This window comes from Dendropsophus ebraccatus, chromosome 2 (assembly GCF_027789765.1).
Source record: "Dendropsophus ebraccatus isolate aDenEbr1 chromosome 2, aDenEbr1.pat, whole genome shotgun sequence".
NCBI lineage: Eukaryota > Metazoa > Chordata > Amphibia > Anura > Hylidae > Dendropsophus > Dendropsophus ebraccatus.
In genome coordinates this window covers 132,517,345-132,537,394 of record NC_091455.1, presented here as the reverse complement: position 1 = coordinate 132,537,394, position 20,050 = coordinate 132,517,345, and the positions used below count along the sequence as shown (strand labels likewise).

The window sequence follows — 20,050 nt, the reverse complement described above, 5'->3', positions numbered from 1 at the left end:
CTCCCCCCCAGCAGGCCATAGCAATCTATCACCGATATGATCGATCTTTGATGTGTATATACACAGCATTGATCTCTATGAGAGATCAGTGCTTTGTATATACAAGTGCCCCAGGGGGGCTTCTAGTTTATGTAAAAAAAAAAAGTATAAAAGTGTTTTAATTAATAAAAAATCCCCTCCCCTATTAAAAGTCCAAATCAGTCCAAATCACCCCCCTTTTCCCATTTTATAAATATAAATTATTAAATAAACAAATAAATAAACATATTTGGTATCACCGTGCACGTAATTGCCCGAACTATTAATTATTCACATTCCTGATCTCGTACGGTAAACGGCCTCAGCGCAAAAAAATTCCAAAGTGCAAAATTGCGCATTTTTGGTCGCATAAAATCCAGGAAAAATTTAATAAAAAGTGATCAAAAAGTCGTATATGCGTAATCAAGGTACCAATAGAAAGTAAACATCATGGCGCAAAAATGACACCTCACACAGCCCCATAGACTAAAGGATAAAAGCGCTGTAAGCCTGGGAATAGAGCGATTGTATGGAACGTATATTTGTTAACAATGGTTTGAATTTTTTTAAAGCCATCAGATAAAAGAAAGTTATACATGTTATATATCATTGTAATCGTAACAACTTGAGGAACATGCATAACAAGTCAGTTTTACCATAGGGCGAATGGCGAAACTCCCTGAAATCAAAACAAATTCGTTTTTTTTTTTCAATTTCACAGCGCAAATGATTTTTTTCCGGTTTCGCAGCATATTTTATGGAAAAATAATGCCTGTCATTGCAAAGTACAATTTGTTTCGCAAAAAATAAGGGCTCATATGGGTCTCTAGGTGAAAAAATGCAAGCGCTATGGACTTTCAAACATAAAATGGAAAAAGCAAAAGCGCAAAAACGAAAATTGGCTTTGACCTTAAGGGGTTAAGGACAGAGCCTGAAATGGCCTTAAGGACAGAGACAAATTTTATGAATATGACCTGTGTCACTTTATTCATTAATAACTTCGGGATGCTTTTACCTAGCCGGACGATTCTGAGACTGTTTTCTCGTGACATAAGGTACTTACATTTCTGGTAAAATGGAGTCGATACTAATAACGAATCTTTATAAAAAACACCAAAATAACGATGCAAAAAATGCATTTTTACAACTTTGAAACCTTTCTGCTTAAACAAAAAATGATTATGCCACATAGGTTATATATTAAATAGCATTAGCAACATTTCTACTTTATGTTGGCAGCTTTTATTAAACTATGTTTCATTTTTTTTTTAAACAATAGAAAGCTTAAAACATTAGCAGCAATTTTCCAAATTTTCAGTAAAATTTCAAAATCAGGTATTTTTAGGGACCTGTTCAGATTTAGGCTAGGTTCACACTATGTAACTGTGTGGCTGTATTTTTTATGAAGCTGTAAATGTGCGGATGAAACTACGGCCGTGGGAAAAAATAGACATGCGGCTGAAAACATACGGTCATTTACTTGGAAATCTGGTTCAACTAAAAATAACAAACAAAATCTTAAGAAAGTGATGCAAACACCTCTGGATGCATCTGGGAAAGCAGGGAACACCGTTTACATGAATCGCTATTACCGGGGTTTGCGATCCTCTGCAGTATGCCGATGCCTCTCATGTTTAATATATTGAATTAATAAAACACAGTTTCGTTGTAATAAAGTCCCTTTCATTGTTCAATAATTTAATTTAAACAATTCCATCATTTTGCAATTAAATATACTGTTAAAATAAATATATATATATAAATAAATGTATATTTATATATATATATATTTATTTTTTGACAGTATATTTAATTGCACAATGATGGATTCGTTAGAATTATTATTTTAACGAAAATGTGTTTTATTAATTAAATATTAATTAGTACAGGAAGCTCCAGTAAGCCGTTAATTCATATTGCCGGCAATAGAGCATTCTGTACTAATCATCACTTTACTGTAATTAAAACATCAAATGTTTCTTCTAATTATGTTATCACAATAGCATTATTAGAAGAAACATTTAGAATTATATGTGCGCTCAGCTGATTGGCTGATTGCGTTTTTTTTTTTAAAACAAATAAATAATTAAAAAAAAAACGCATAGGGTCCCCCCTATTTTTATAACCAGCCAGGTTAAAAACCAAACGACAGCAGCCTGGTAACACCAGGGTGGGAAGAGCCATTGGTTTAGGCCCTCCCCAGCCTAAATCTTACCAGCCTGCTGCCGCCCGTTCCAGGAGCGCCAATTTTGACGCTTCGGGACCACTGGCACCCGGCTCTTCCCAGTACCCCTGGTGGCATTGGGTACTGGGGTAATAATAGGGGGTTAGTGTTAGCCATTTTATACCGGCTAACACTAGGCCCCAACTTAGTAATGGATTCCGCCTATTAGACGGCTTCCACTACTAAGTCTATAAAGTAAAGAAATAAAGACAAGAAACAAGTTAAAACATTTTTTTATTCAAATAAAAACACCCCCACACCCCTCATTGACCATTTTATTAAAAAAAACAACAACAAACAACCGCTGGTCATCGACGTAGTCCACGTAATCCGACGTAATCCACAGGATACCGATATCTGAAAAACAAAAAGGGAGAAACACACAAAAAACACACAAACAGGAGCACAACACCCATCATTGTGAGCGGTGTTGTGCACCTTACAGTATGCAGCATCTTTACAGATCGCTGCTTACAGTCTGGCCCCCAAGGGGTTAAGGGAGGATGTAATGTATCCCCCTTAACCCCTTGGGGGCCAGACTGATGTCAGACTGCACCCATCCCAGCAAGGAAGGGGTTAAGTGACCCCCCTTCCTTGCTGGGAGGGGTGCAGTGCTGGGGAGGGGGTTGGGAGAGCTCTATACTCACCCCGATGTGTCCTCTTCGCTGGTCCGCAGCACAATGAAGTCACTGTGCTGCGGACCCGCTAATTATATGTGCGCTGAGCCGATCAGCCAATCAGCTGAGGGCACATATAATTCTAAATGTTTCTTCTAATAATGCTATTGTGATAACATAATTAGAAGTAACATTTGATGTTTTAATTACAGTAAAGTGGTGATTAGTACAGAATGCTCTATTGCCGGCAATATGAATTAACAGCTTACTGGAGCTTCCTGTACTAATTAATATTTAATTAATAAAACACATTTTCGTTAAAATAAAATCAGTTTCGTTGATCAATAATTTAATTCTAACGAATCCATCATTGTGCAATTAAATATACTGTCAAAAAATAAATATATATATAAATATACATTTATTTATATATATATTTATTTTAACAGTATATTTAATTGCACAATGATGGATTCGTTAGAATTAAATTATTGAACAACGAAAGGGACTTTATTACAAAGAAAATGTGTTTTATTAATTTAATATATTAACTATTAGAGGCATCGGCATTCGTCATCATTGCCGGCTATTTTTGAAGTACTCCGTACGGACCGCCTGTCAATCCACGGCCGCATTTCCAGCCGCAAACAATGGTCTTGTTCATTTTTTACTGGTCCGTTTACGATAGGGCCGTAGATTCATACATAGTGTGCACTGTGCAGCTGTATATCGTATACTTTCCAGCGTACGCATGAACCACTAAAAATACCGCCGCACAATTACAGCCGCAAATACAGCCGCACAGTTACATAGTGTGAACCTAGCCTTAAAGTGTTTTTGAGGTGACTGTATGTTAGAAAGCCCCACAAAGCACCCTATTTCAGAAACTGCACCCCCAATCTTTGCAAAAGCACATCCAGAAAGTGTTTTAACCCTTTAGGGGAGTCACAGAAATAAAAGCTAAGTGTGTAAGAAATTTAAAAATTTTAATTTTCTGTGCAGAGATTTTATTGTAATCCAATATTTTTCATAATTATAAACCTATTACCAGAGAAATGCACCCCAATATTCATTGCCCCGTTTCTGCAGTTTATAGAAATACCCCATATGTGGCCCTATTGCGCAATTTGACGCAACCACAAGCCTCAGATATAAGGGAACACCTAGTGAATTTCAACGCCTCCGTTATATTTGGTCATTTTTGACTGTACCACTTCAGGTTGGCAGAGGCTCTGGGGTGCCAAAACCTAAAAAGCACCCCTAAAGGGACACCATTTAGAAAACTACACCCCTCAAGGAATGTAACAAGGTGAGCAGTGAGCATCTGGACCCCACAGGTGCTTCACAGATTTTCAGAACAATGTGGTGTGAAAAAGGAAAAATTATATTTTTTCCACTAAAATGTTGTTCTAGCCTTTATTTTTCATTTTTACAAGGGGATAAAAGAAAAAAAAAACACCAAACCTGTATCGCAGTTTCTTCCGAGTACGGAAATACCCCACATGAGGACATAAAGTGCCAAGCGGGCGCAGTACGAGACTCCAAAGGTAAGGAGCGCCAATTGGCCTTTGGAAACTGAATTTCACTGGAATGGATTTAAAGGGTCATGTCGCATTTACAGAGCCCTCGTGCTGCCAAAATACTGGAAACCCCCCACAAGTGACCCCATTCTGAAAACTACACCCCTCAAGGAATCTTATCAAGGGGTGCAGTGAGCATATGGACCCCACTGGTGATGGGCACAAATGTGGAACAATGTGACGTGAAAGGGAAAATTTTCATTTTTTCACTTTCACGGCACAAATGTGGCCATCATCAAGGGGTCCATATGCTCACTGCACCCCTTGTTAGATTCCTTGAGGGGTGTAGTTTCCAGAATGGGGTCCTTTTTGGGGGTTTCCAGTGTTTTGGCAGCACAAGGGCTCTGTAAATGCGACATGGCGTTCATCATCCATTCTGGCCACATCCAGCCTCCAAAATCCAAATGGCGCTCCTTCCCTTCGGAGGCTTGCCCTGTGGGCACATGGCGCTTTATGTCCACATGTGGGGTATTTACGGACTCAGAGGGAATTGCTCTACACATTTTGTGTGTTTTTTTTTCTCTTTTAACCTCTTGTGAAAATGAAAAATTTAAGGATCAGTTCCCGAATGATCTCCCCACTAGCTCGGAGGATGGGGGGGGGCATCTGGGGGCTGAATTCGGGTGTCCCTTCCTTCATACACTCTAAGGGTACGTGCACACTGCGGAATGGCGAAGGATAACCCTTTGTGCATTCCGCAGCTGGCACCTGCCGGCGGACTGATGGAGAGGCACGTCTCTGCTCGTGTCACACTCCATTCTATGCACGTGCGGATTCTGCCCTCTGTCCAAAGAATGAACGTGTTCATTCTTTGGACGGACGACGGAATCCGCCCGTGCATAGAATGGAGCCTATGAAACTGGGGGGGGGGGGGGGGGGAGAGGACGCGTGCCTGCATCAGTCCGCAGGCGGTGCCAGCTGCCGAATGCACAAAGGGTTATCCTTCGCCATTCCGCAGTGTGCACGTACCCTAAATCTGTAAGTGTACCCTGAGGTACTCTCACAGAGTTTGGAGAATTTCACGCCATACCGTCATCTCTTATTGGGGCGGTACTGGCGGAAAAGACGTGTCTGGAGGGCGGCTTACGCTACGCTACCCCCAGACACGTCACTGGATAATGAGGATGATGAGGATGAATGGAGGAAAGAAGGATCCCCCCCCCATTCATCCTCACTGGCTGTTTCAGTGTTGGAGGCAATAATAGCGTATGCGTCCGACGCCGAAAACACCCTGGGGGCCATTTTTATACGGGGACTAGTATATGGGGTATGTAAATGTGTAGTGGTGTAGTGTAAAACTTTATTTCATGTAGTTTGGTGTAATGTAGTGGTTTTTTATGTGTGTTTTTTTACAGTAAGAAAAAATATACCTACGCCAAGAAAGGAGCTGCTGATAAGTAGGATATAGGGGGGAAAAAACGCCCCTACGCCAAAAAAGAGGAGTTGCTGATCAGCGGCGCACTTACAAGCAATGCTGATCAGCACTCAGCGGCGTTAGGGCGCAAAAAAATAATAAAAAATAAAAATCTTTTTAACCCAAAGCAACTGATCAGTGAATGATATTCACTGATCAGCCGCTAGGGGGCAGTAGGGCGAAGCTGCCGGAGATTGCCGAGGCCCGCCAAACCCGAAGACCCGAGTGTTTCCGAAGTTTTCCGACGCTGGACGACAGAACCCGGAAGTGACCCAACGAAGACACAAGGACGCCGCGGACCGCCGATCGTCGCTCCGGACACTGGGATCAGGTGAGTATGGTAGACCTACACCACACACACCTGGCTGAGGGGTGCAGAACCCGGCAACACTGTTTTTTTACAGTATGATCGCCATGATGGGCCGGCCGGTACTGGCCGGCCTATCACGGTGATCGTGGGGGTGGCACCGGTGCCATCTTTGGTGGGGACCGTAATGGCAATTGGTGCTATCTCGGACAGCACCAATCGCCATTGCTTTCCGGGTCACTGATGACCCGGAAAGCTGTTTTCAGCTGCTATATGCTGATCTGTATTGATCAGCCTATAGCAGCGATCGTTAATCACCCCCCGTGCCGATGAGCAGAGATGGCCTGCTATACATTATAGCAGGCCATCTTCCCCGAACACTGTGTGTGAAGACACAGCGATCGGGGAAACATCGGGCATAAGTATATGCCCGTTTGCGTTAAAGCCCACCCTGCAGGGGCGTATACTTACGCCCGATGTCGTTAAGGGGTTAACCATGACTAAGCACTTATTGTGTGAGTCTGGGTCTCCCATGTAGAGTAAAACTTTTTAATTGCTGTGGAATAAAGGATTGCTTTTGTTTGGCCTGTGCTTGGGAATGAATGCACCCTCCCATGTATGCACTCAGGTCTAAGGAACAAGACCAACGAGGTGAGCTGTCTACAATTTTTTTTCCTTTTCAGTTTGTGTAAACACACCAAAAAGTGCTGTGTTTAGAGTTTTTGGTGATGAAAAGCCCACTCTCTTTAATAACCATACAACATCTGCTTTTAAAGTGAATGTCACATGTCAGGTCAGAGCACACAAAGGGAATGCACTGACAGTTGAAGCCCTGACACTGTCCCATACCCACTGTCCCTGCCTACTTGCCTCAAGACCACCCTTAAATGACGACGGACAACTTGGAGATGTGCCTCAAGACCACCCTTAAATGACGGCGGACAACTTGGAGATGTGCCTCAAGACCATCCTTAAATGACGCGGACAACTTGGAGATGTTCCCTGTGCTGGAAAGGTGACAAAAGACTCTGTACCCACAATCTGCCCCCCCCCCCAAACCACTTGTACTGTCAGATAGCTGCTTTTAATCCAAGATCTGTCCTGGGGTCCTTTCGGCAGGGGATGCAGTTATTGTCCTAAAAAAAAACTTCTTTTAAACTTGCAGCCATGTGTCAAATTAGTGTGACCTAGAGTATCTGTGTCCTAGGATTGCGACAGGTCTCTGTCCCTCCTCACCACCCTTATCATTATTAGGAATGCCCTGGGCAGGATTTCTCCTATATTCATCACCTGTCTGAACATTGCACATGTGCTGGATCATTAAGGCACATGTGCAGTGTTTGGACAGGTGATGATGAATAGACCTATTGGAAGTTAAATTGGAAGAAAACAAAATTAAAGGGAATGTATCACCCAGCTGTAGAGGCATGTGGGACGTACCGCTGTACATCTGCTACAATTAAGGGACACACCTCTATTTATTTGCTGGAATTTATTAGACTGATAAAACCCTTACATGAAACTTCTTATTATTTGACATCTCTGAATACTCATTTATTATTTTTTGGGTAGATCAAAATGAGTACATGTACTACTCCAAAATCAATCTGTCAATGTCTATCAAAATTTTATTACAAAAATAGTTAGCATTAGGTGACCTCCAAACATATTCACTTTTTAAATTTTGCTAGTAAGGTATTTTTTTAAGTACATTATTTGTAGTACACTTTATAAAATAATATTGCTGTAATCTTACATTTTCTTCCAGTTTGGTGAGTTGTTCATCTAGTCTGAGAGGGTCAGCAACTACAGGTAAAGTCTCTCGGTCAAGTGTATTTCCTGGGGAATCCCATGGATCAGTGGATCCTGCTATCAGTTCCTCTGTCGCATTGATGACCTTTAGGACTTCTGTTGATATGTTGCAGAGAGACACGGCAGAGTATTTCTGTTTATGTACGAGAGTACATGGGGGAAAAAATAGCATAGTGTTAGATTATATGGATTTTTTTCAGTATCTGGTGACACCATTGTTAACTGGAAAAATGTATATGAGCCTGTATCTACAAAAATATCATAGACACTTCCCCACAGCAAACAAGTAATTGGCAACTCTATCTGTGTGTTTATCAGGGGGAGTATATAATTTCTTTTACCTGGCCAAACCCTACAGAGCTAAAGGGCCTCTTAGCAGGCATTCAAACATTGGTCCATGCACAGAAGATGTACTACAGACCGGAATGCGGAACTCCCAGAATCATGATTTACTATGATGCCAGGAGCTCTAAAAACAAAGTTGTACGGTAGCAGGAAGATTTAAACAGTTATGGAGCTCCCAGCATCATAATGAATCGTGATGAATCATGAGTTCTGCATTCCAGTTAGTAATCCCGGAATGTGTGAATGCCCCCTTAGGGTATATGCACACTACGGAATCCAAACAAATGGGGGTGAGCAGCAGAATCTACGGCGGGTTATCCGCCCAGATTCTGTAGTGTGCACATACCCTTACACTAGGCAGTTAGACAGGCCAATTTTTGCAGTGTATAAAAAACTAAGCCATCTGCCACTGAACAAGGAAACGCATTTGTTGGCTGATCACATTGTTTTGCGTCTTAAATAGTGCCTTAGTTAGTTAGTAGCTTGTTTTTGCAGCCCTTTCCTTGCATCATTCATCAGTCACACATCCTATGTTACACAGAGATGTGTGCAGCCGACAAACAAGTTTTTTTTTTTACCTGCTAAAATAATGTTCTGACAAACAGGTTGTTCATTTATCAGCTGACTGCTATGTCTATTTACACTGGGCAGTAGTATGGCTCTAAGTTAATCCATACCACATTTGTTGCAGATTTTTAGTTGTGGTTATTACACTTGCAATGAAGTTTGCAATAAATACAATGCAGTATAAGGCTATGTTCACACAACGTCAAAAATAGAGAAAAGGCGTCCGATTTTGCTTTTTAACCCCTTAAGGACAGAGCCAACTTGCATTTTTGCGGTTTTTTTTCCTTGTGCTTAAAAAGCCATAGCACTTGCATTTTTTCACCTAGAGACCCACATGAACCCTTATTTTTTGTGCCACTAATTGTACTTTGCAATGACAGGCTGAATTTTTTCATTAAGTACACTGCAAAACCAGAAAAAAAATTCAAAACACATTTTGTTTATTTGGGGGGTATGTGTTTTTGCACTGTTCGCCCTGGGGTAAAACTGACTTGTTATATATGTTCCTCAAGTCGTTACAATTTAAACGATATGTAACTTGTATAACTTTTATATTATGAGATTGTTCAAACCATTGTTAACAAATATATGTTCCTTAAAATCGCTCCATTGCCAGGCTTATAGCGCTTTTATCCTTTGGTCTATGGGGCTGTGTGAGGCGCCATTTTTTGCACCATGATGTTTACTTTCTATCGGTACCTTGATTGCGCATATACGACTTTTTAATCGCTTATTTTATTACTTACGCCGTTTACCGTGCGAGATCAGGAATTTGATAAATTAATAGTTCGGGCGATTACACACGTGGCGATACCAAACATGTTTGTTTATTTATTTATTTTTATTTGTAACCTGGTAAAAGGGGGGTGATTCAAACTTTTATTAGGGGAGGGGGAGGGCAGCTGCATCTGATTACTTTATTAGCGGGCACGGCGATTGGACCGTGCCCGCTAATAGCCGCGGTTCCGGGTTACATGCGGCACCCAGGAAAGCGGCGGTTCAGAGCACGGTCGCCGCGCGGCCCCCCTCTGAACTCCCAGAGGCGGCCACAGGGCATAAATATACGCCATGTGTCGTTAAGGGGTTAAAATAACATCCGTTTTTGCGGCGATTTAACTGACTGCAATGGTAATACATTGAAGTCAATGGAAAGAAGGACGTCCAATGCACACAATGTATCAAATAACGGACGTTTTTACCACAGACGTCAAAATAATGAACAAGAACATTATTTTAGGACGTCTTTTGCAAACAGCGGACATTTCTTATTAGTTGTTCACACAGTTTTTCTTTCGTCACCGTTATTTGTCCTTTTAACTATTACATTCAATGGACTTTTCAATCAATCAATTAATTAGTATTCCCAAACTAAAGTAATGTGCAAACAAAGGGAGGCCAGACAGCTAAATTTGCAGCGGATCTTTGCAGCGGTGAATGCACCCTAACAAAATACAGGCTTTAGAAAGTATTTCCCCCCTTGGCTTTTTACCTATTTGTTACATAACAACCTGTATTTAAATGTTTATTTTTAATCTAAATTGTGTATGATGCATCTGCACAAAATAGGTTGTGAAGTGACAACAGAAATTTAAAAAAAAACAACTGAAAATTGGCATGTTCATATGTATTCACCCCTTTTGCTATGAAGCTCCTAAAAATTTTTGGTGCAGCCAATTTCCTCCTGAATTCACATGCTCAGTGAAAAGAGGTCCCCCTGCAAGCAATACAAGTGTCACATGTATGTCCATATATGCATAACTTTTCTAAAAGGTCCCAGAGGCTGCAACGCCATTAAAGGGGAACTCCAGGAAGAGGTTAAAAAAATGAAACTTCTGCAGAAGCATAAAGCATTACTTACCTAACTATCCCAGTTTTGAAACTACTGTATTCTCTACCTGTAACACCACACAGCACGCTGTATTCTCTACCTGTAACATCACACAGCACACTGTATTCTCTACCTGTAACAACATACAGCACACTGTATTCTCTACCTATAACACTACACAGCACGCTGTATTCTCTACCTGTAACACCACACAGCATGCTGTATTCTCTATCTGTAACACCACACAGCACGCTGTATTCTCTACCTGTAACACTACACAGCACGCTGTATTCTCTACCTATAACATTACACAGCACGCTGTATTCTCTACCTGTAACACCACACAGCATGCTGTATTCTCTACCTGTAACACCACACAGCACACTGTATTCTCCACCTGTAACACCACACAGCACGCTGTATTCTCTACCTGTAACACCACACAGCACGCTGTATTCTCTACCTGTAACATCACACAGCACATTGTATTCTCTACCTGTAATACCACACAGCACACTGTACTCTCTACCTGTAACACCACACAGCACGCTGTATTCTCTACCTGTAACACCACACAGCACGCTGTATTCTCTACCTGTAACACCACACAGCACGCTGTATTCTCTACCTGTAACAACATACAGCACACTGTATTCTCTACCTATAACACTACACAGCACGCTGTATTCTCTACCTGTAACATCATACAGCATGCTGTATTCTCTACCTGTAACACCACAAAGCACACTGTATTCTCTCCCTGTAACATCACACAGCACACTGTATTCTCTCCCTGTAACAACACACTGTATTCTCTACCTGTAACACCACACAGCACGCTGTATTCTCTACCTGTAATACCACACAGCACACTGTATTCTCTCCCTGTAACACCACACAGCACTGTATTCTCTACCTGTAACATCACACAGCACACTGTATTCTCTACCTGTAACAACATACAGCACACTGTATTCTCTACCTATAACACTACACAACACGCTGTATTCTCTACCTGTAACACCACACAGCATGCTGTATTCTCTATCTGTAACACCACACAGCACGCTGTATTCTCTACCTGTAACACTACACAGCACGCTGTATTCTCTACCTATAACATTACACAGCACGCTGTATTCTCTACCTGTAACACCACACAGCATGCTGTATTCTCTACCTGTAACACCACACAGCACACTGTATTCTCCACCTGTAACACCACACAGCACGCTGTATTCTCTACCTGTAACACCACACAGCATGCTGTATTCTCTACCTGTAACACCACACAGCACACTGTATTCTCTACCTGTAACACCACACAGCACGCTGTATTCTCTACCTGTAACACCACACAGCATGCTGTATTCTCTACCTGTAACACCACACAGCACACTGTATTCTCTACCTGTAACACCACACAGCACGCTGTATTCTCTACCTGTAATATCACACAGCACACTGTATTCTCTCCCTGTAACACCACACAGCACACTGTATTCTCTACCTGTAACACCACACAGCACGCTGTATTCTCTACCTGTAACACCAAACAGTACTGTATTCTCTACCTGTAACACCACACAGCACTCTGTATTCTTTACCTGTAACACCACACAGCACACTGTATTCTCTACCTGTAACACCACACAGCACGCTGTATTCTCTCCCTGTAACACCACACAGCACACTGTATTCTCTACCTGTAACACCACACAGCACGCTGTATTCTATACCTGTAACATCATACAGCATGCTGTATTCTCTACCTGTAACACCACAAAGCACACTGTATTCTCTCCCTGTAACACCACACAGCACACTGTATTCTCTCCCTGTAACAACACACTGTATTCTCTACCTGTAACACCACACAGCACGCTGTATTCTCTACCTGTAATACCACACAGCACACTGTATTCTCTCCCTGTAACACCACACAGCACACTGTATTCTCTACCTGTAACACCACACAGCACGCTGTATTCTCTACCTGTAACATCACAAAGCATGCTGTATTCTCTACCTGTAACACCACACAGCACACTGTATTCTCTCCCTGTAACACCACACAGCACACTGTATTCTCTACCTGGAACACCACACAGCACTCTGTATTCTCTCCCTGTAACAACACACTGTATTCTCAACCTGTAACATCACACAGCACGCTGTATTCTCTACCTGTAACATCACACAACACACTGTATTCTCTCCCTGTAACACCACACAGCACACTGTATTCTCTACCTGTAACACTACACAGCACTCTGTATTCTCTCCCTGTAACAACACACTGTATTCTCAACCTGTAACATCACACAGCACGCTGTATTCTCTACCTGTAACATCACACAACACACTGTATTCTCTACCTGTAACACCACACAGCACTCTGTATTCTCAACCTGTAACACCACACAGCAAACTGTATTCTCTACCTGTAACACCACACAGCACGCTGTATTCTCTACCTGTAACATCACACAACACACTGTATTCTCTACCTGTAACACCACACAACACTCTGTATTCTCTACCTGTAACAGCACACTGTATTCTCTACTTGTAACACCACACAGCACGCTGTATTCTCTACCTGTAATGCTGATATTGGAATAAAGACATTTTAGAATTTTTTTTCTTTTCATTTCCACGCACATATCAAGATCTCTCTGCCCTTTAGCATCATTTACTTGTATTACTGCATCATTTTTGTGAATACACTGCAGTACTGCAATGATACTCCAACATGTGTGAACACAGCCCTAATTTCACTGCACACTTCTGCACAATTAAAGAAATCAGTGCAACACCTACTTCTGGCTAGTCAGAGATGGTGAATTACTCAGGGGATTGGGGGATCCAGCCAAGCCTCCTGGGACATCACGCCCTGTGCCCTGTCTGCATCATCAGCCTGATCTCAGCAAACACACACAATGTGAGACATAGGCATGGAATATTTGTCTCCTAAGGGGGGGATAGCAGAAAGAGCAGGAGACGATGTGGATTGGCACAGAGGCCATTTTTCTTTACTTTCTGGATATCTATCAGCTACCAGTGTGGCAGAACCGCACAGATACGGTAATACATTATATAGACACATCTATATAACTTTCAATGTACTTGTAATAAAAAACAAGTTTGTCTAACGTTTTTCAGGCCTCGAAAAAAAGGCCAGAAAAACTGCCATTGCCTTTTTTTCTATGCATTTGTATTTTTTTGTGCCATGTTTTCTAGCATTTTTAATTTATGTTTGAATGATCTTTTTTGGTTTGGTTTGGATGTGGTTTAGGCATTTTTGTGTGCTGAACTTTTTTTTCTTATGCTATTACGTGACCTAGTTTCTGTAACACAAAAGGTGACAAAACTGCCATAAAAAAAAGTCATATGCATAGCAATGGCGTTTCTGAGATAACCAGATTAATCCAATTGAAGTCTAAAGTAGAATAACTGCCACAACCTCAGCATGCTGCGTATAGAAAAACTGCCAAAGAGCCTCAAAAATACCAGAGCAGAGAGAAAAACACCACACACAAAAAAAAATACCACATGTGTAAGGCATATCATAAACTTCCACTGACCTCTAGCTAACGTCTGGCCATTGGTGTTTTTACAACAAAAGAAAAAAAAAAACAACATGGCGTTTTAATTGACCCTTTTCCAAGATTTTAAGGCAGTATGAAGCCAGCATTATCATCAAATTAAAAGACCACAGAGACAGAGATTAACCCCTTAGCGACCCATGACGTATCTGATACGTCATGGTGCCGCGCGGGGTGTTCAGCTCTGAACGGCGCTGATCCCGGCTGACATGTGCAGCCGGGCAGTGCCTCTATCAGCCGGCGTGGGTCCGCATCGCGGGGCGGGGCGGGGGGATGGAGGTCTCCCCCCTCGGAGATCCGTTCTTCTGCCCGTGCTGGGCCTCAGCGTCGGAATGACGCTGATCCCGGCTCGGCAATAGATTGCTATGGCCTGCAGCAGGCCATAGCAATCTATGACCGATTTGATGGATCTTTGCTGTGTATATACACAGCATTGATCTCTATGAGAGATCAGTGCTGTTTATATACAAGTCCCCCAGGGGGACTTCTAGTTAAAGTAAAAATAAAAGTAAAAATGTTTTTTTATTAATAAAAAATCCCCTCCCCTATTAAAAGTCCAAATCACGCGCGTAATCGCCAGAACTATTAATTAATCACATTCCTGATCGGGCACGGTAAACGGCGTAAGCGCAAGAAATTCTAAAGTGCAAAATTGCGCATTTATGGTCGCATCAAATCCAGAAAAAATGTAATAAAAAGTGATCAAAAAGTCATATATGCGCAATCAAGGTACCGATAGAAATAACACATCATGGCGCAAAAAATGACACTTCACACAGCCCCATAGACCACAGGATAAAAGCGCTGTAAGCATGGGAATAGAGCGATTTTAAGGAACATATATTTGTTAACAATGGTTTGAATTTTTTACAAGCCATGAAGTAATATAAAAGTTATACATGTTATATATCGTTGTAATCGTCACGACTTGAGGAACATGCATAACCAGTCAGTTTTACCATAGGGCGAACAGCGTTAATGCAAAACTCCCCGAAATCAAAACAAATTCCTTTTTTTTTTCAATTTGACAGCGCAAATGATCTTTTTCCCATTTCGCAGCATATGTTATGGAAAAATAATGCCTGTCATTGCAAAGTACAATTGGTTTCGCAAAAAATAAGCGCTCATATACGTCTCTAGGTGAAAAAATGCAAGCGCTATTGTTTTTTTAACATAAAGTGGAAAAAGCAAAAGTGCAAAAACGAAAATTGACTTTGACCTTAAGGGGTTAAGGAGCTGCAGAGTTCCTGTCCACATGACCACAATAGGCCGTACACTCCATGGAGCTGGGCTTTATGGAAGAGTGGCTAGAAAAAAAGCCTTTAGGGTCCTATTAGACAAACCAATTTTTTTCCGCCAATTTACGATAAACGATTACAAACTTTTGCTTTTGAGAACGACCTGAAATTGTTTACCATAATACACAAAACAAAAGTTGTTAGTTACGAATGATCATAATAACATTTTGTACATCCACCAAGAGGTTAGTAAACGATTAACTATGATTCTATGGCCAGCTTAAAAGATGTGATCAAAGACACATAAATTAATTTTTGATCATTGCCTGCATACAAACAGAAAGATTATCATTCAAATTGGAACGATATAACGTTTTTTTGCATTATAATTGTCCCCTGTAATGGGGCTGTTATGTACAGGCACAAATAAGTGGGAAATAGGCATGTGGGAGACTCCTCAAATGTATGGAGGAAGGTGCTTTGTACAGATAGAAACAGAAGATTGTCGGCAGAAAAAGACCACTGGGTCCATCTAGTCTGCCCTTTTAGTATTTTCTTTTTTATTATCTTAGGATACATGTATGTTTATCCCAGGTGTGTTTAAATTCTGTTATTGTAGATTTACCAACCACCTCTGCTGGAAGTTTGTTCCAGGTATCTACTACCCTTTCAGTAAAATAAAATTTTATCACATTGCTTCTGATCTTTCCCCCAACTAACCTCTCACTGTGTCCTCTTGTTCTTGAGCTCAGGTTTTTTTTTTTTTACTAAAAAAACTCCCCTCTTGAACCTTATTTAGACCTTTAACATACTTAAAGGTTTCAATCATGTCCCCCCTTTCCCTTCTTTCCTCCAGACTATACAGATTCAAATCTTTAAGTCTTTCCTGATATGGTTTATGCCTCACACCCTCCACCATTTTTGTAGCCCAGATGACACCAAAGTTGTTGAACACGTACACAAAACCAACACATCTAATAATCTCAAGAACATCATCCCCACAGTAAAACATAGTAGCGGAAGCATTATACTGAGGGGATGTTTTTATGTAGCAGGGACTGGGAAACTGGTTCAAATTAAAGAGATGGTGCTCAAACCAGGGATACCTGTTTTGGTCTGTCAGTGATTTGAGACTGGGATGGAGGTTTACTTTCCAAAAAGACAATGACCCAGAGCCAGTTGCGGATTACAGTATAATAGGTCCGTTTCGGGCGGTAGTCTGGGGCCCAGAGCTCATGGGGGGCCCATGGCCACTCAAAAAGACTGATACTTTTAGTGGTAAAATGTCTCCTGGCTACAGTTTTGCCATAATTTGCAATAAATTGTGGCTTTTTAACAGCCATTTTGCACAATTCAGGGCATTATCTATTATGTACTATGAACACCATGCTAGTGATGCCTTAGGGTCCTATTCCACAGGCCGAGCAGGGCCCGATCAATGATGTAAACGAGCGGCAATCTGCTAGATCAGCGCTCGTTTACTGGGCCTATTCCACGGCCCCGATGATTAAGCGAGGGCTGCAGGGACATTGTTACCAATGTTCTTGCAGCCCTTGTTTCATACATAAACTGTCCGCGCTGCAGGTCTTCTCCTTCTTCCTCCCGCTCCCGCGCCGCAGCAGCTTCGGAGCGGCCTGTCTGAACTGACAGACCACTCAGCCAATCACTGGCCGCGGCAGTTCCGGCCAGTGATTGGCTAAACGGTCTGTCAGTTCAGACAGCCCCGCTCCGAAGCTGCTGCGGCCCGGGACTGGGAGGAAGAAGAAGACCTGCAGCCCGGACAGGTAATGTATGATGCTGCTGAAATCGTCGGTCGCTGCCGCGCACCGCTATTCCACCGTATCGATGCGCTGGTGACGAACGATGATTTTAGGTCTGAACCTAAATGAACGATCAGCCGATGACAAGATCATTGGCTGATCGTTCTCTCTATTCCATGGAGCGATAATCTGCCGAATCGGCCCGATTTGGCCGATTATCACTCCGTGGAATAGGCCCCTTAGTTACTTAGTTAGCTTGGTGAACAGCCTGGGGCCTATGGTAAAGTTAATCTGCCCGTGCCCAGAGCATACTGCTAAAGCAACACTCCAGTGGTTTAAAGGGAAGGCCTCATTTACACGATTTGTGCCACAATCCACGCCGGGATGACCGGAGGAGGATCACGGCACAGATCCCCAAATAGAAGTGTTGCCCCCCCACCGCCCGGCAGCAGAAATGACAGACAACTACTTACCTACTCCACCCGTGCCAGCTGGCTCACATGTTCACAGGCACGAGGAAAGTAGGTGAGTAGTTGTCTTCCGCTCTCCTGTCATCTCTGCTGCATGGAAGCAGGGGGGATCCGTGCAATGAGCCGCACTAGGACAGGTCCTATTTTTTCACAGTGCGGATCACGACACAGATGGTATGAATGGCTGCATTTATTTAAATTGTTCCTAAAGTTTTCTGTAGTCGCCAGCAGTAACCGGGAATGAGGAGCAAGCGAGCGCTGACCTGACAGGTCGTCGCTTGCTTGTTCCCAAGATAGCTTTATGGACATAGACACAATAGATAGACTCTGTCCCCTTGAGATGAAAGTAAAGCATTACTGAGCGTACTCTGTCATTCCCCAGGGAGCTTCTATTGTCTCTTCTATCTACTGGTGTCACGTGACACTGGAATGCTTTGCACTTTACAGTTGCTTCCTTTTATCACTACAAACAGAACAGGAAGTCTCAGCTTAATTTTAGCCCCAGTGTTTAGAATGAAAACTGCAAGATTTCAGGATTATTTTATACTATAGATTAAAAAAAGGGAAAATTAGAAAAAATGCACCAAAAAATATGTTTACCATAAAAACATTATTTAAACAATAAGTCATTTTCTGATGATACATTTCCTTGAAGGGGAAACATGTAAATGTATTTGAATGGCCTAGCCAAAGCCCAGACCTCAATCAAATGACTGCCTACTTGTCCTTTGGGTGTGTCTTAAATTGAAAAGTTGTCACGGCCATGGCAGTGATCTGTACTCGGGCCACACCCACTCTCCCTGTGCTCTCCTTGTACCAGCGCCCGCCAGAGCCCACGTGTCATGGTCCGACGTTGCCTCCTCTTCAACCCGTTGCCTCCCCACTTTCTAGGGCACGCCACGGCTCTCTGTGATTTCCTCTCCACGTTTGTCCCTGACGGTCGTGGTCTTAACCCCATCTGGACAGCAATTTCACTCCATTGCTTTCCTGGATTCTGCTTCTGCAGACAATTTCATCACCCCATCCCTTGTCTAGAATGGCAACTTCCGGCGGTCCAACTTGACAGACCACTGTCCATCTCCATCGTCACTGGCGCGCCTCTCAGTAAAGTTGTCCAGTTCCAGACAGAAGCAGCAATCCTTTAGGTGGGGCATTTTATACAGAGAAGATCACCTTCTACATTCTGTCCCCCTCTTCTTCTGCCTTCCTGTTGGGTCTCCCTTGGCTTCAGCTCCATGCCCCTAGCCTTGACTGGAAAATCAGGGAGATCTTGCATTGGGGAACGGATTGCTTCAACCACTGTCTTCAGACCTCTCACAGCCAGTTCTCCACCTTCTGACTCTTCCAAGCCATTGCCTTGTCTCCCAGACCAATATCAGGACTTTTCAAATGTGTTATTCGAAAAGCAGGCAGATACGTTACCACCTCATCACCTTTACAAATACCCCATCGACCTCTTGCCTGGTGCTTCACCCCCTCAAAGATGAGTGTATCCTCTTTCGGTTCCCAAGACAGAAGCCATGTCTGCTTAAAGGAGAAGTCCGGCGAAAATTATTTTTTTATATGTTATTACTTATGGAAAGTTATACAATTTTCTAATGTACATTAATTATGGGAAATGCTCATATACTGCTATTTCCCTTAATTTAGTGTATCAGGAAGTGTTAGAATTATCTCTGAAGCAGTGACGTCACGACCAACGGTGTAATTCCTATGGAGTGTCCAGCAGGGGGCGCTCTATATATAGAAGTCAATGAGTACCATTGACTTCTATATATAGTGCGCCCCTGCTGGACACTCCATAGGAATTACAGTGTATGTAATGTAATGTTATGCACTGTACTGTTGTGACTTTATGAATACATTTATGGAATACTTTGGGGAGCAAGTGTCCTTGCTCCCCAAAGTATCCCATAAATGTATTCAATGAATACATTTGCTGGGCACCGAGCAGGGAGGGAGAGAGGTGCCATCTACCTCCCCCCTCCTTGCTCGGTGCTGGGAACATATACAAAGCACTACTCCCCCATTATCTGCAGATAATGGGGGAGTAGTACCTGTGCTATCCCTATCACCGCCCGCGCCGCCGCTCACACAGGGGCTGCTATTCATGCTCCCCCTCCTCCTCCTCCCGGCATCAAACTTACGATCGCGCCGCTGATTCCCCGCCGCCCGCGCCGCTCCTAACTACCCGCCCGCTCGCTCACTCGCCCGCCCCGTTCCTGGCCGCCGCTCTCTGCTCATGCCGGCCGCGTCAGCCCG

At 42.7% G+C, this 20,050-nt stretch overlaps 1 protein-coding gene across 2 annotated transcripts in view; it reads right to left on the bottom strand.

The window, feature by feature from the left end:
• MYRIP (myosin VIIA and Rab interacting protein) overlaps window positions 1-20,050 on the bottom strand; it is a 381,686-nt gene that overhangs the window by 29,338 nt on the left and 332,298 nt on the right. For both annotated transcript variants that reach the window (XR_011361710.1, XM_069958351.1), the window contains exon 12: window positions 7,917-8,105. Coding sequence is in view for 1 of the 2 variants with exons in the window: in XM_069958351.1 (XP_069814452.1) it covers window positions 7,917-8,105 (189 nt within the window). In the remaining variant the exon portion in view is untranslated. The remainder of the gene's footprint in view (window positions 1-7,916; window positions 8,106-20,050) is intronic.